The sequence below is a fragment of the Gavialis gangeticus genome, unplaced genomic scaffold (genome assembly GCF_001723915.1).
Source record: "Gavialis gangeticus isolate Ggan-Ray unplaced genomic scaffold, GavGan_comp1, whole genome shotgun sequence".
Taxonomy (NCBI): Eukaryota; Metazoa; Chordata; order Crocodylia; family Gavialidae; genus Gavialis; species Gavialis gangeticus.
Window position 1 is genome coordinate 193283511 of NW_017728992.1, and position 17685 is coordinate 193301195.

Below are 17685 nucleotides of genomic sequence, written 5' to 3' on the forward strand. Positions count from 1 at the left end.
GCAGGGAAGAAACAGCACGATAGACTCACAATGCCGGACAGCAGCTCCCTCAAACGTGCCCCACTGCCCCACCTAAATGCCTCCACCTTAAACCAGAAGGAGCATTGCCATGTCCAGGCTCAGTGCCCCTACTTAACCCTTTCACTCAGCTAGGTGAATTAGCTCACCTGAAGCATTTTGTGGATGTGTCTACACTGCTTTCAGCTCCAGAGGTAGCCAGCAAGAAGGAGCGGTGTGTCCCAGGATGTTGCTACCTGACATTTTCATGTGGACATGCCCAGCATCACAAGGGGGAGAGTGGAGGTGTTCGTCCTCATCCCATGCTCGCTCCTCTGTTTTCAGCAAATCCTTAACTCCAAGCTCCCCGGAGCTGTTGTCCTCTGCCTGCTCTGGCAGGATGCTCAGAGGTCTGCAGGCTTCGCATGCTGCAGCTCTCTCATATCAGGATCATCACATAGGGCTCCACAGTCCCTTTGAAAAGTTGCATGCTGCCATGCACTACATCCTGATGACCAAAGCAAAAATCCTAATTTAAATCCTGCAACAGAGGCTTTGAGAAGCTGTTGTCTGAGGTGGACAGCTATTTAATACTGCCAAGGGCTGGTTACAAGACCCAGCAAGAGAGCAGACAAGGAAGATTATAGTGTCTTGAAGGAATCCAGGAATACATGTTCTCCGGGAAGGGAGTAGTGTAACAGCCACTTCACGCTGTGCGTGGTCTGCACTTCCTCTTACATGGGCACACTAGGGTATTCAGCACCGAGGAACCATGATAGAGATACCCCGGGGGGTTGGGAAGCTGTAGAGATCATTTACTTGTTGCAATCATCTGACGGCGCAGACAGAAGTGAAAATTTCTGCCTGATCTCACCCCTGAAAGCAGTCTACAGCTGTGACCAAACACCAGTGCATGACTACAGACAGCTTTAAAAGGGCCAGATCCCACAAACATCTGAATGCTGAATTGCATGAGGGTCACGATGAAAATGCTCCAAAATGGAGCGCGCTCTGTAACTTGTGTCTGCAGAGCTCCCAGCCTGCCACTCTTTTCAGAATGGGAGGGGAGGAAAGGGAGCAGAGGGGGTTCGGTCTAGGTTTTTTTCAGCTGATGCCGGAGGGTGGGCCAGGTGGGTTTGGAGCTCTGCTGAGGTGTGGGGGGGCTCCCGCTGCTCCCTTTTCCCCCTTCCATTGTGAGAACAGCACTGGGGCTGGGAGGGGTCTGTGGCATTGCTGCGGAGACCTGACAGCAGGCTTGCAGCAAGCAGTGGGAATCCTCGACTCCTGGACCAAACAGTGAACTTCTGTTGGGTCTGGGGGAGTGTTGCAACTCAGAGCACTTTCTGCAGATTGCTGAGTAACAACCAGAGCAGCTCTTCTGTCTGTGCCTTGAGACAAAGGTTTGTCTAACCTGCTCTTAAACATTTCCAGTAAGAAAAAATCTCGAACCTGTTCCAGTACCTAACCTTGGAATGAGAAAACGTTTCCTAATATCTTACTAGACTCTCTCGTGCCACAGTGTAAGTCCATTATTTCTTGTCCTATCCCCTGTGGACACAGAGCAAACTTTGTTCCTCCACTTACTAGCAACAGGCACTTTTACACCTGTTTCAGGGGTATGAGGGGTGCTTTAATTAGAGCGGCTCCAAGAGTACTTCAAAAGGGCGGTGAGGGCACTTGAACTACAGTTTGGTCGATGAGCTTTAGTTAAAGTGCCCCTGCTGCCATTTTGAAGGATACTGATACATGAGATGCAGAAGGCTGTGGGAGCACAGTAATTGCCATGCTCCAACAGACTCAGTTTATTGAGTCTGCTCTGACACGCTGTAATAACAGCACATCAGAACAGCCTCCATGCTCATGTACAAGCACATTTTTTTGCATTGGTTTCAAATCCCCCATCATCATGAACGATGATGGGGGGACACAGCGACCTCCCGCAAGTGGAGTCGGTGGTGTCAGCAGCAGGGGCATGGCAGCGGTGAGCAGGGAGCTCCTGCAGGCAGCTGCAATGGTGTCAGAAGTGGGGGGCGGGGTGGCAAGTGCTGACCAGTGGTTGATGACCATCTGCAGATGCTGCCAGTGGTGCTGGCGGCAACGGGGGGATGGGGTGGTGAGCTGCCTGCCGGCAGTGTCACCAGCGCTTCTTTCAGGGGGAGCACCGCCAATCTCAGGGGGTGCATGTGCACCCGTGTGCGCCCCCTATGCATCGCCGGTGCCTATCATCTTTCTCTTCTCCTGACTAAATAATTCCAGTTCTTCCAAGTTTCCCTCACATTTCATGTTTTCTAGGCCTCAAATAATTTTTGCTCTCCTGGAGACTCTTTCCAGTTTGTCCACATCTTGACGTGTGGTGTCCAAACCAGTATTTCAGGAGAAGGCTGACCAGTGCTGAATGTACTGTGGAGTCATGTCCTGTGACTTACAGTAGTAAAATATGTGTGGGCAAGCAGGGCACAAGGCCCAGGCACCAATTTGGGAGCCACCATTCGGTAACTCCCTCTAAGGAGCCTGCTTCATGGCAGCAGCAGCAGCAGCCCGTGACCGGGAGGTAAGGCTCCCTAGCGCTTGGCTTCCCCTGGTCCCTGCGCTGCTCATGGCACTAAAAGTCCTGGCTATATCTCTGCTCCTGTTCATACAGGTTTGGATACTGTTTTGTTCTAGACGTCTCTAGCATTTGCACTTCCACTGCCTCCTGTGGGAGACTATTCAACTGGATTATATTCTCACTACATGGAAGTAGATCATGATCTTCAAACTATATTTTCCTCTGCTTCATTTAATTTGATTCCATTAGCCCTGTTTATACTGTCTTTCAATACTTCCTCTATCTCCTTGAGGTTTCTCTTGTCATGTATCTGTAAGACGGTGGCATAGGATTCCTGAGCCGACCTACACCTATTGTACAGACCTCGTGTAATCTTTGTCATAAATTATCCTTCCATTCAATTAATGCCTTTGATCAATTTTGCACTGACGCCTTTCTGTTTGCCATTGACTTGCCTTTCATTTGCAATAAACCCCGTCTGGCCTATTGATGAGCACTTTGAGGCCTGTGTATGTTAGCAGAGCACAGGAGAATCGGGCCCTGTGCCTTTGCAATACCAAGCGGTCTGTAGTGTGGGATCACTCAGTACTGGTTTCTCCACTGTCGTAGACCTAATGTTGTCATTTCTTCCTCTGAGCAATGAACCATTTGCCATTTGGTCACAGCACTAGGCAGAGGTGTATACAACTACAGAGGGTGGAAGGCAATAGTGAATCACACCCACAGTCTCTGAACCCCTGTTAACCCACTCCCTTTTCCTGGGTCCCAGACACCAAGTGCACTCGCTCACCTCCAGTGCATCCCTTGTTTCACTTTCTAGCTATTAGCCGAAGCTACCAGCTGGACACTGGCTTAACATTTGAGTTCCACATTTCTGTGATGCAAACTGCTTTCATCTTGGGACCGGGGCCAGACTGTGTCCAGATCAGATGTTCAGGCTGGCAGAGAGGTCCGTGTGGATGCCTTTGTTTTGTCTTGTTTCAAACACATTAATGCAGTTTTACTGATCCCTTTGCACACGCAGTTAATAAAGTTCAGCTGGTAGAGGCTGCTGCCATATTTTTTGCCTGATATGGGACAGCATGAGGCATGTACTTCCAAGCTGGGTCATGCTGGTATGCAGTCGGGCTCTGACTTAGTTTCAGGTCCTCTCGATGTACAAACCACTGTGGAATTTGATCTGGGCGCTGAGTGCGGTGCTGACCTGCATTCCTCTTTCATGCTCCTCCTCGCTTCCTCCCTTTATCGGCTCGAGCTTGACTGATGTTTGTGCTGCTGGTACCAGAACATGCCATACTTCAGTCCTGAATGCTTTCCGCTCCTCATCTCTCTGCCCAGAGACGCCACTGCTTTTTCAATTAGAAGCCGCAGACTCCTGGGTTTTTATGCCCACTAGGGCTTGGCAAATGCAGATCTTACTCTGCATCTTCGGTCCAAGCTCTTGAGATGTGTCTGGTGTAGCAGCCCAATATGGTATTAAACTGCAGTTATATTTTATGGAAGAACTCCAGTGCTAGGCATTTGAAAGCAGGGATGAAAGAAGTAATCCTTTACAATAGCCTCCTTTCCCTTTTCCTTTATGCTTTTCAGGTTTTTCCTTGTTATTGTCTGACTTGCCAATGTTGTATGTTTTCCAATGGCTTGTTAATAGTGGTGTACAGCGATGTTTTATGATTCATATGTCTTTGGTCTGATACACCTCCCATTCTTACTGAAATGATGAGGCCCATTCTGCAGTCCCAAAGTTTGTGGCTAGCAATACATACAGTGGGAAAGGGAGAGTGTCATTTTCTGTAGGTGTTGAGGACAATAAACTAGTTCTCAGCATCATCCCAGCTCCTGGTAAAAGCAGGTTTAGGTCCTAGCAGGGCCAGCTCACACCTGTTGAGTGGATCTTCTTTTCCAACAGCATCTCTCCAGAGCCTGTGCCAGGCACAAGTTCCTCTATGTCTTTTTCATACATCAATGTATCTGGTGCCTAGCAAGCATGGAGCATCAGTATACACATACCTTGGCGTAATATTAATGTGTAGGCCTTGTTCTGTTATCCCATAATCAAAACCAGGGGAGAAGCAGCAAGTAAAGTTGTGCCAAATTCTTGGTCAGCTAGTGTGTGACATCCAGTCTGTCCTCTCCAAGAAGTGTGACTCTCCCGATAGGCTCCTATATGACACCCATCATCCATAATACCTGAGCAGCATGTCATAAAAATGGACTGGTTTTCAACAGCTCTGCAATGTAGAGAAACGTTATCCCTGTCTTACAGCTGGGAGGTAGAGGCACAGAGTTTCGGTCAAGGTCATGCAAGAAGGTATCGGCACAACTCAATAGCTCAGCCCAGCTCTTCTGCCATAACTGCATGGGCATCTTTTGTCCTCATTGGTTTCCCACTGTCATTTTATGCTGTTCCAACATATGTTAATTAAAGTAATTTTATTGGCTTTTACCTATCAAGTTTGGCTCATGGAGTGTCAGCTCACACCAGAATGACCCAAGACAAAATTATTCTGCCTCTATAAAATCAGATGAACAAAATCTACTGTGTGATTTGACAGAAAAAGATTGTTTTATTGGTCTTTAGAAGACATGGGTGGCAGATGATATTGTTCAAGGCGAGTGGTTGGTTGCTTGGGGCCTAGATACCTTAGTATCTTTAACTATTTGTGGCTATGCTTTTGGGGTCTATGATTTGGCTTTCTGTTCAAAGACTGGGGGGGTGGGGAAGAGGAGGGGACAGGACTTTCCCTGATGCTGTCTCCTTTGGAGGCTGAATAGTTAAATTACACTCAAATTGAGTTCCTTGTCTTGTGCATGGACTCCTAACAAGGAATGTATGCAACCCATAGCAAAGCACCATGGTGGCAACTTAGGAAACCCGGGCTGGAGTGAACTGAACAGCAATGGAAGCTAGGGAAAAAGATAACAATCCTACCCAGGAAACCTTGATGATTTCAGAGCTGTGCAAACAATTGTTTTTTTGTCTAGTTCTCTTCCAAACATGAATAACCAAGGTGGGGAGGGGAGGGTGGCGGCAAGGGAATGACATCAGGTCACACGCCCATATACACGGCGCAGATACACAGAGCAGGCTTGATTAATTGTTGGAGCGTCTCATGTATCAGCATCCCATGTTTCAAAATGGCAGTGGGAGCACTTTAACTAAAACTCCTCCGATGAGCTTTACTTAAAGCGCCTGTGCAGCCATTTTGAAAGGCAGGATGCTGCATACATGTGACAGCGCTGGGAGTCACTCTAATTTTAATTAGAGTGACTGTCCAGGAGCTGCTCTGATTAAAACACATCCCCCCAACCTCCCACTCCTGAGCACATGTATAGATACCCACAAGGGCCCAGATCCTATTCTGCCTCTAAGGTATTTCCCATGTAGCTTTTAGGCATCTAAGTCCCTAAATATGAACCTATTTCCTCCCATTCTGCAGCTGCAAAATTTCTGCAATTTTAAATTCCTTATGTGTCTCCATTTTGGTTGACTTGAAACTACATATTTCATTGCAAGTTTGAGCATTTTTAAGGGTTTTTAAAAAATCTTTTTGAAATCAATGGAAATTTTCAATTTTTTTTTTTGGTATGAAATCAATATGTTTTGTTTAAAAATGTCCAAATGAAATGCATGAATTGTTTGGAGGGCTTTTGTTTATGCTTTTGACACAAGTGGTTCATTGAAACCAACATGAATTTATGAAATTTTACCAATGGGCTTTGGTTTTTTTTGTCTGAATAGGAGTTTTGGCTAATTTCCCCTTGACCTCCCAGGTCTTGATGATTTATTCCTTATATTTTCTATGCTATTTACCCATCCCTGCTGGAGACTTTTCTCTCTACTTCTCCAGACTGTATTGATTTGCTTCTATCAAAGTCACACTGGTTCATGAACTGTGCAGAACAAATAGTTTACAAGCTTACAAACTGCAGAGCTGCAGGGTTAGACATATAAATATTCGCCCAGTACATAGAAGATGCACATTTAGTGGGGTCTTTTGTGCAGCTGCCAATTTGTGGATGATGCGGCACAACTTTAGGTGACGCTATTTTAAGCAGGCTCTAATTTATTGGCCTGTATGGTGCATTGTTTCTCCTTTTAAATAGACAAGTTAGAAAATATGCCGGGATACTTTCATGGGAAAATGTCAAGGAAATTTGAGGCTATAGCATTTGTGCCAGGATAAGCAACATCTTGGCAAACAGATGAACATATGTAATCCTTACTTTTTAATTGGGTAAATTAGGCTAGGGATGAAAACACTAAACATTTGCCTGCATTCTTCCCACAGATATCTTTTCCAGAGTGCACTTTTGGAAATTAATTACGCGTTGCTCTCAAAGCCATATACATATTAATGCATGGCTTGATAAAGCAATTATATTTTTTCAGACTATTGAAAAAGAAAAGGCTCAAAAAGACCAAGTCTAAATGCTGCTTCTCAGCATGACACTGCATAGCTAAAACTATTCCAGTTGGTATCTCCAGTCCAGCAGTGCTATAAAGCTGACTCCTGCTGGCTGGGTGACTGATCTAGAGATTTTGTGTCTGGGATCCATGTTTCAGCAGATCCCCAGAGGCTCACATGTCTCCAAGAGCATCAGATCCTTAGCACTATATTTTCCCATCGCCGTTACATATCCTTGCCATTTAGTTCATTTTCCAATGGTCTGTTCCTTCTGACGCTTGCACACGAATCCAGCGAGATATCTTGCATTCAGCATTGCCTGTAATTTAATAATAGCCAAGGGGGTCGGTAATAAACTGTAGAGCTGTGCTAACAAGTGTTCAGCATCTGGGGAGTAGAGTGAACCATAATCTGAATATGACTCAACAGTGGGCTCTTTTTGGGAAGAAAAAAAAGAAGCCAATAGCATACTGGCCTGTATTAATTAAAAGTGTCACTTCCAAGTCAAGGGACAAGATTCTTCTGCTGTTTTCAGAGCTGGTGACGCCTCACCTGGAGGACGGTGTCCTGCTTTGCACGCCACACTTCAAGAAAGATGTGGGCATCCTAGAAAGAGTCCAGCAGAGAGGAATAAAAATGACTGGAGGTCTGAGAAACATCAAAGAAAGTTTAGAAGGGCTAGCATTATTGAGTCTGGAGAAGAGAAGATTGAGGGGGGTATTAAATAACAGCCTTCAAATACCTGAAGGGCGGTTATAAAGAGGATGGTGATAGACTGCTCTCTGCAGCCATGTAGGACAGGGGAAGGGGCGCTGGTCTTAAATTGCAGCAAGAGAAATTTAGGCTTGAGATTAGGAAGAATTTTCTTACAATGAGGGTGAAGGCAAGATAGAGTTGCACCTTCTAGACTAATGCAGAGATCATAAGCAATAGCTCACTTCATCAGATGTCATGAAAGGACTTCTAAGGAACAGCTGTTAAAATGGAAAGAGTGATTTAAATGCAAAGGACAGAGAGGGAGGGAGGGAAGTGGATGTAAAGGGAAAGGGGAGGAAGGAGAGGGGCACTGCTGAGAAAGGAAAAGGTGAATGGAGAAAAAAAACCAAGAAACACATTGAGGGGCAGGGGGTCATGAAAGCTAAGTGATGTAACGGGGTAAGAATCCATAGTCTCTATTTAGACCATACTTAACCCAGGCCAGCTTGTGGATGATTTCTTGTTCTGCAATTTCCCATTGAAGTTGGATTTTAAAGGTTTGCTGTTTGAGAACAGCTGCTTTGAGATCAGCAACGAAATAGCCAAGTTAAGCTTTAGAACAAGCTTGCTGGAGCGGTTGTAAAATCTCCATCCTGGGCTGAAAATATCTGCATTTGGTACCAAATGTCTTGATTAAGATACAGAAAAGTCCTGTTGCTTCCCAATTTTGTAGTTCTTCATTAAAACTGTGCCAGATTTCCCCGATTCTGTGATAACAGAAAGATCAGACAGTCTGCAGTCAACAAAGTCCCTCTAACACAACTTTTGGTACTTTTGCAACCTGAACGCTTTTCTCTGTATATTCCTTTACTGCATGACCTGTGTCATGTTATGACCCAAGGTCTCTGATTCTTGGCACAAATTTCAATGGGCTCTTGGTAGCTGGGTGCAAAGCTGGATGAATACAGAGTGGACTTGAGTCTCTAGGCAAGGAAACATGCTCCTTTGAAGCGACTCTGAATCAGCGATGCCCTTCTGTGCAACTTGTTAGAGCTATTATTAACACTTATGCCCATGTCGTTAAGGATACTTTGTACCAGTAGTTGGAATCACTTGAACGGGGATGTGTTAGCTAGCAGATATGGTACAGATAAGCTGTACAGCTTATGTCCCATGGAGTCCCACCAGCCATCACAGGGAAGTTTGGGGTGTTTGCCCTCCCATATCTATCAGGCAATCACCAGGCTGGTGATGGGCACAGGCTGGGGATGGGCATGCTAGAAATTTTAGGCATCAGCAGCATATACCAGGACTGCTTGTTGGATGTTACTGCTTTCTCAGGGGGGTTTAATAGTTCTGATTGTCTTGAAACATGCCAAAACCGCTCTGGAAACACTGTACCATCAAGTACTGGGACCTGCCATTATTAACAAGTCAGAGACTGATTCCTCTAGAAGAGCACTGAGTCAGGGCAATGATAGGAAGCTTGCGTGGTGATGAATACAGAGTGGACTTGAGTCTCTAGGCGAGTAAACATGGTACTTTTGAAGCGACTCTGAATCAGCGATGCCCAACTCGTTAGAGCTGTTATTAACACTTATGCACATGTCGTTTAGGATACTTTGCACCACTAGATGGAACCACTTGAATAGGGATGTGTTAGCTAGCATATAAACCTTGTGAAAAGATGGCCCCTTTTTTGATTTTTCAGACGTTTTGCTGTCTTGAATGGTAGAAACTCCCATGCTTATTTCCTCCACAGTTATTTAGAAAAGCAAATTAGGAGGGATAGAGATTAATTTCTAAACCATACCATGGGCCTGGGCATATGTAACCAGTTTTGCACATGAAAGGGCTTGTGGGAACAGGCTCCAAATCATTCCAGTCCATCAAAGCCTCTTTTGGGGATCTCAAACTCCTTTGTAGGAGTCACTTTTTAACCACTGACACTTTTTATCGACCATCACAAAGGAAGAGCAGTCAGCAGCTGTCTGCTGCTTGTGATTTCCCTGCGTGTTCCCAGTCACAGGGCTTCCCTCTATCAACTACAGCAAATGGTTATACAGGAAATGTGGGCGATGTAATATATTTTTACCTTGTTAAGGAGTCAGTACCATACAAAGAGCCAGCTCTCTGCAGACCAGAAGCAAGTGTGGCACTGAGCACAGTTTGGGAATCCTAACCCTAGTCATTACTGAATTGCCAGCTCCCTCTGATAGCACACACCTAGTGATAGGGCAATGCACTATATCTTCCAGAGCACATCAGTAAGCTGGGGTGGGGAGGCATTAATATTTGCCTCCCAAGGAGTGAAAGTGGAGCAGACCTGCTGCTGTAGTTTAAACAGGGCGCCGCCAGCCAGCTCTCCCTTGCCCTGCTCGCAGCTTTGCCAGTGATCTGGTAACTAGAAACCAGTCATTAGCCTTCCTGTGCTTGAGTTTTTCCATCTGTAAAATGGAGACAAAGACCATTTTGACAGACTATGAGCCAAACTTGATAGGTAAAAGCAAATAAAGTTACTTTAATTAACCTATGTTGGAACAGCATAAAATGACAGTGGGAAGCCAATGAGGACAAAAGATGCCCATGCAGTTATGGCAGAAGAGCTGGGCTGAGCTATTGAGTTGTGCCAATACCTTCTTGCATGACCTTGACTGAAGTGCTGTCTTCCTCCTGGCTGTGTTACAGGGCTGGATTAAAGGCATCTGTACAGGTGCTACACACAGAGGATGAGATACTTGGAGCTGCCCAATTTGAAACTATCTTAAGATTTGACTCATTACGTGTATTCATGTTCTTTATCTACAGAGCCCTTCCTTGTTAATATGACTGACAGTTTATATCACCCCCGCCTCCCACATATCCCAGGGTTTGTGTTAAGCCAGGGTGTCAGAGATGTGGCCTGCAGACCAGATCTAGCCTACTGAGCCCTATCATCTAGCCCAGGGGCGGGCAATTATTTTGTTTTACCTTACTGAGTTTTGGCAAGCCATCAAGGGCCACATGACAGGCAGCCGAGGGCAGATAAATATTAATTTTCTAAATTTTTTTAGGGGCCCCCGCGGGCCAGATAGAATGGCCTGGCAGGCTGCATCTGGCCCGAGGGCTGCATTTTGCCCAACCCTGATGTAGCCTGTGGACCTGCAGGCCACATGCAGTGTGTGCCAAAATGGCCCCGTGTGCTGGATTGGTCTGGATCCGACTTGCGCTGCACACGGCGCACAACGCACATGCTACATGTGGTCTGAGGGGCCAATCCGGCCTGCTCACTGCATGCATGCCATGCACAGGACAAGTCTGCAGGTCTGATCTGGCCTGTGGACTGGCCCCATGCTCCTTATCTTGCCCCTGGAGCTAGATGAATTTGATACCCCTGGGGTAAGCCCACCTCTAAGAGACACTCGAGGACAGACCAAAGCTTTCGGAGCAAGATCCTTCCAGGACAATGCAGCTAATAAAGTGGATTTAAAAACCGCTAACAACTGAGAACTATTGAGTTCTAATGCAATAACCTGCGTGCAATGAGGCTAGACCAGACCCCTGGACCCAGCTGGTCCCAGTCAAGAAAGCAGAGCAAGGCATCCCTGGGACAAGCCCAGAGCAGCGCACTGGTCCCAGCTGGGCTGAGTGAGGCAAACAGCAACCAACCCCCTGAGCCGCAGGCAGTGGGCGCCACCTGCTCCACCCTTTCAAAGGCAGGCCCAGCCCGCAGGCTCCTTGTCCACGCAAAGGTGACAGCACTTGTTCCTGATCTCTTTGCTTCCTGGCTGCTTCTCTGGCTCCAATTCTGATATGACCCTTGCCGATCCCTGATTCTGGTTCTCAGCTCTTGCTTCTTGTTCAACCTTCAGCTTTAGCTTTTGGTTTGTGATCCTAGTTTACCCAGTCTCTGTCTACAGCTTTGCTCCTGGCTGCTTTGACTTTGGCTATGGCTCCCAAATCCAGTGCTAATGCCAGGCCCCTCTATACTCCCAGCTGCCTGGGGAACCAGTCAGAGCTGCATCCATGCTTTGGGTGTCTAGCAGGACCACCTACATCCCAGTTTCCAGACACTGGGACTTGGATAACCAAAAAAACTGAAGCTGGGAGGTGCCTCTCTATCCTGTATGCAAACACACTAGCATTTCTGCTTTAGATTTGAAAGCCAAGCTATTCCGCAGTTTCAGTACCATCACGTGGACTTGCAGAGTTTCAGAAATAAAACAGACTTACAATAACAGTGCTTCCTAGGGAACTGGTAAAAAACATTGCCAGCATGTAAGAAACACCCCTGAACCATTGCCCTCTGCCTGATGTCTGTAAGATTTGCACAAAAATGCAGGGCTGTTATTAATACTGAGGTTATGACCAAGACTATCATTTGTTATTTTCTCTTTTTCCCCCTCGTAGCAATGCAAACACAGAAAATAGTTGGCTTTTGTTTGGTGGAGATATATTACCCTCCACAAGTGCAAACGGCAGACCCTTTTGGAGCCTGCCAAATACAACTTGAGTGACTGAGACAGAATTACCAGGCTCAAAGGCCTTGTTTTACCAGGCAAGAAAGGCCTTGTTTTCAGCGCAGGAACACAGGCCGGCAATCCGGAAGACAGAGGATTAGACCTCATAAATAATTAGCAATTACTTCTTACTCTGCATCCAAGTTGACAAATTCCCAGGCTAAGTCATTTGGGAGTAATCATACAAAATAGGTTAATTATTGAAACTTGGTGGTGGGGAGCGGATGATTCCAAAGCAGAAATTGCTTTTTGCCCTTCAGAAGTATACTTGACCAAGACTCGGCACTTGGAGAGTTTGTACTAAGCCTACATCTCTGTCTTCGCATCTCTCTGCAACACAATCCTTTGAACAGGGGATGTACTGGCACTTGAACAACATAATTCCTGAAACCCCATGTAGCCGATAATGTTGTGGTTTATTTTATTTTTTTTGTTTAAATCAAAATATGGGGACAAAGCTGAGGGATGTCTGGCAGTATGTGTGAAGGGGGGTGTTTTCTTCTTCAAAGGGGAGGGCAGGGTGCCAATGTCCCAAATAGCACAGTAGACAGCTCTACTCCAAACAGTCTTGACTGTGCACCATAGTTCCCTCTGTCTTTCCTCCCACTGAGCCCCCATAGCGTTTCCCACCAGACCGGTGGGCTAGGACTCAGCCCACTTAGCTTTATTTGTCACATCCCTCCCTCTTTTAAAAACTGAACGACCAGTGGTTCAGGGAAGCTGGGGACAGAGAAGAGCCAGGATCTCAAAGCCAGAGGCTTGCCCCTTGTGAAGCCATGTCATGGCTGACTTAGGGGATCCTTTAGGAGAAGGAGTCTAAATAAGGCTCCTTCTTGATATGTCCCAAGGCAGAGTTTCCCCCAAAAGTGCTGTGCTCCGCGACAGTAGGTGTGCAGCAAACCATAAATATTGACTTCTATGAACTAGAATCAAGTGCCGAGGGAGGCTGTGATTTTTTTCCCCCTTTTGCAACATATTGATCTTGTTCTGTACTACAGAGGACGAAAGCTTTTTCAGCCAACCCGCTCACTCGTTCCTGTCCAGATCAGCAATAACTTGGCAACAGTCATTGCAAATCCATTTGCTTTATAGAGCTATGCTGCAATAATGGACTCATTAAATAGCTGCATAACTGGGTTTTGTAGCTAGAGTTGGTCATTAAAATACTTCTAACGATGAACAGTCAAGCAAAGAGATTGATCTCATTTGAAGGATCTTTCTCTCACTAGACAACAGCTTGCCGCACATAACAAAATAATGGGGGTTGAAATGAATGATATTAAAAATAAAGGGTTTGCTTTATTTTGTTTGTGCTTAGGGGCCTTACAGTGGCCTTAAACTGGGAATGAATTATATTTTGTATGGGTTTAAATATAATGTAAGGCTGGCCTGAAAGGGGCCTTAGGAGAAATGGGAATTGTAGCAAATATTGCAAATACTGATAATGGTTAGTGGTAAGTTTAACTGTCTGTTAAGGTAGTTAAATATAAATTCACATGTTTCTGCAATGGGTTTACAAGACTGTTAATAAATCCTGAGATTGCTAGCAAGCAACCCTTCCAAAACAATGAAAGGCTTGGTCAACGATGGGCTGAAATAGCATAGGGTGGTCCACATGAAGTAATGCCATGTGAGGGAAGTTTTGGTTTGACTCCAACAGAAAAGACCCTAGTAAAGAGGTGTTAGGCTAGGGGAGAGTCTTTCTTGAGAGGTTGTTGGAGGTCCAGTCTTTGAAGACTGCTTGGGCAGGGATTATGCTAGACACAAGTCCCTGCCCAAGTATGGGCACAAGTCCTCTTGTGCCTGCACCATGAATGTGGAGCTGCTTAGAAGGTGTGTGTGGAGCGGCATGAGTGGCTGAGCTTAGATGCCGCTGGGCACCCCAGAGCCATTGCATTTGTCCATCTCTGGGAGAAGTTTGTGCAAAGTTGCAGCCGGTGGCAGTGAAACAGAAGAGACCCGGGCAGGCAGACACCAATAAGATGCTTGTGATGGTAACCGGCTACAGCCAGCAAGCCCTGGAGCCATGCCAAGTGACGAAGCATAGCCCAAAGGTACAGACTTTCTTATCCAGCGGGATGGCTGGAATATGGAAATGTTAGGCAAAGTTGCCAATAGTTCAATACATCCATCCTGTGACAGTTCAGCTGTAAACTACTACAGACTGTGTGGCAGAACTGGTCCTCTGTAGAGAAGAAAGCTCAAGGAGATCATTGTGATTAAAGGTTTCCAGTGACAGCGAATATCAGATGCAGCCTACTTGTCATAAAATGGCCATAAAAGAGTGGGCCAGGATGGACCATAGGTGATCACTCTTTCAAAGTTTAATTTTTCCAGCACAAACCTTTTGTTGTGAACTCTTTGCGGATTCAGCCTTAGGTATCAGGGCAGTGATCTTCCACCTTTTAACAGATTAGATTGAATACATTTAGTGACTGGAAGCCCTGTCTTGTATTTAAACGATCACGTCACATCGCAGCTTGGTGGCACGTGAATGCATTGCTGTAATGAGAAAGCACGATGTACTCATTGGAGCAGCCTTAAGCTGTTTTATTCACCTCTTCTCTGCCATCATTTCTTTCCTATGTGAGAAAGCTGATGTGTCCAACCTCAGGCTGGCTGTTAGAAGGGTTAAATATTCATTTTCACCCATCAGACTTGCAGATCTCACAGGAACCATTTGCAGGGTACTGAAATATGTGCCAAGAGGCTGAGGTAGCAGATCCCTGCTTTCTTGTCCCCACAGCAAATTCTGGACCTTATGTCAGAAGAGTGAGACAGAGCGAGCAAGGCAGTCTTGCAAGAACTGTTTAGCGTGGGAATATTAAGGGCTTATCACCAATGGACATACCGTTGTGATAGCCACATCATTTTGCTCTAGATCCCAAGAGGTCATGTTTGCTGTGTAGATTGTGTTTTTGATATGGAAAAGGGTGGATACATCTCAATCACATTTTGCTGAGAGTAAGTATGCATTGTTGAGGTTAACCAACACCAAAATACCACGGAAGTGAAACCAAGCTGCTAGGATCTGGGAACCTGGGGCCTGGCTGGGGGTGGGGGGAGCTTAGAAACTTGCACTAGGGAGGGGTGAACCAGCTTGATAAAATAGGAGCTAACAGTCTGGATACCTGCTGCTGCTGATAAACGCAGCTCTTTCCCTATCACTTTCTGGTCTGATCAGATTTGCAACCGAATGTGTTGCGATACTAGAAGAGGCAATTTGTGCGTGCCCTGCTCAGCATAGCAGGCTCCGGAGTTTCAGACCATGTGGATCGGGTGGGGATTTCTGGCCTGGATGGTTTTTTCCCTAGCTACTAAATGGGGAATGAGTCCAGCTGGAGAGAGGACATGTCCCAGGCTGGCAATTGGGGTCTGGAGGCTGACCCCAATTGCTGTCCTTTCCCCCCTGGCTGGGGAGGGAGGTTGTGCCACCAAAGGGACGTGGTACTCTTTGAATGGGCAATGGTACTTTGGAGTTAGCCTTCTGTTCCCATCGTGAAGGGGTTGGTTCCTGGCCAGTCAGTGCAGATTTCAAAGCATTTCCTGAAGGCACTGCAAACCTTGTTCCTCTGTTTGCTTGCAGGCCATTTCCCAGCCCTCCACCATGCCCCCCACCATCTCCACTGTGACAGAGGCTTACACGAGGACTCAGTATTGCAAGTGGCCATGTGAGTGCCCAAAGTTGCCACCTCGCTGTCCCAGAGGGGTTAGCTTGGTCACAGATGGCTGCGAATGCTGCAAGGTGTGCGCCAAGCAGGTCGGGGAGAACTGCACCGAAGCCGACACCTGCGACTTCCACAGGGGCTTGTACTGTGACTACAGCGGAGACAGACCTAGGTACGAAATAGGAGTGTGTGCACGTAAGTGATGTACATATATTTTTTACTTTGTTTTCCAGCACTGGCACCTCCCATCGGTCTAAACGGAGACTGATTTACTCAGATCATTAGCTGTGAGGCCGCCAGCCCCCACCAGACCTCTCTGTTGGTTCAGCCAGCTGGGAAGTGGCTTGAAGGGTTCTTGCTCCGTGAGCCGGCGGTTGCAAAGGGCAAGAAGGAAACAGCAACCTGAAGGCGTAATCCTGCCCTTGGATTTGCGAGTGCCTGGACAGCAGCTGCTGCTCTGGTGACTGGCTGGTGGGAGGAGGGTGCAGGAAGATCATCGCTAGGCAGCAGGTCCACAAAGCTGGCGCCAAAGGCTTGGAAACCTGCGCTGTGAGTGGGACTCTGCTTATCCCCGGCAGCGTGGTCCCAAGGGGAGAACGGGCAGGAGAAAGGAGTGAGCTTGTGGCCTAACTCCTTCCCTCCTGCCTCGTGCGAGGGATGGTCTTGCTCTTGTATGGGATCCCCAGGCTGGCCCTGCAGGGGCAATAGGGGCTGGGGAATCTCCTGACCAAAGGAGCTGGGAAACAGCTGGTTCTCGGGAGGCCTTTGCGGTCCCCTGACTCCTCGCTCCCCTGTTTGGAAGGTCTCAGCCCACACTCTTGAGTCCTGACCCTGAAGAGGGCCGAGGACTCAGAGGACTGAGTGCGCTTGGGGCCAAATCCTGCTTCATCTATTCAGTGACTGCGGTGTGGCTCCTGGCAAAGTCCTTATGTGCACAGCCAGAATCAGGGAGACGTTCTTCTTTGCCTGTGCAAAGGCATGTTATACTTCCAATGGACAGCGCTTGGACACCGCCAGAGACCCATCCTTAGTTCTGCAGCAGGGACGTGAGTCTCCAGTCATTCAGAGGGGACTTTTAACCTGTGTTCAGATGCCTCTGTCTACCCTGAATCCCTTTTGCTCCCAGCTGCAGAAGTCACACGCGTCTTAGGACTGCAAACCTGAGCAGGCAGGCAGCAGATAGCAGCAGGATCTTGATCTTCTGTAAAATGCCTAATGGTTATAGCGCTTGCCCAGGACATTGAACAGCTGGGTTTGAGTCCCCTTGTCCTTCCCAGAGTCAGGGGATTTGAACTCATGCCACCTAAATCCCAGGACAGTGCCCTAACCTGCAAGCTGTGGAGTAGACGTGACAGGGGCCGGATTCCTACCTGCCTCGGGCACTTAAAACAAGCGCCTGGCTGCTGTGCCCCCCCCGTACAGTCGAAAAGGGAGGTGCGCCTACTTTGGATCTGTCCCTGGAGATGCCTGCCCAGTGTGACAAAACCAAAGACAAGGCACAAGGTCAGAATTGCAGATGGGCACAGGCCATGGAAATGTAATTCTCCGTTTGGAGTGCAAGCTGCTCCAATTTATCAGAAGGAAGGCCATTCAATTTGGGAGGTTTGTTCAATTCATTAGTAAGAGAAGAGGCTTTTCCAGTGTTAGAAGCCAAAGTTTCTGCTGATTGCCCAGCTAGAGCGGGCTCTGACTCAGCCCTGTCTTTAACCAACAGGGAAACCTAACAGTAGCGATGTGAGCATGCTGCCTCTCTGTGACGGGCTATGAAACTGCAGCCTTCACGTTGCAGGCTTACTGCCGCGTCGGAGCCAGTTTTGCAAAATGGGAAAGCTGCTCTGAAGTGAAGTACAAAGCATTTTCTTTTACTC

The 17685-nt window shown here is 47.0% G+C and overlaps 1 protein-coding gene across 2 annotated transcripts in view; it reads left to right on the top strand.

Moving 5' to 3' along the window:
* The window catches only part of WISP1 (WNT1 inducible signaling pathway protein 1), a 62577-nt gene that overhangs the window by 32750 nt on the left and 12142 nt on the right, over positions 1–17685 (top strand). The window contains exon 2 of one of the 2 annotated variants that reach the window (XM_019528189.1): positions 15736–16012. In XM_019528189.1, coding sequence (XP_019383734.1) covers positions 15736–16012 — 277 coding nt within the window. Of the gene's footprint in view, positions 1–15735; positions 16013–17685 lie in introns of those variants that run through there. The other variant, XM_019528190.1, reaches the window with a different exon arrangement.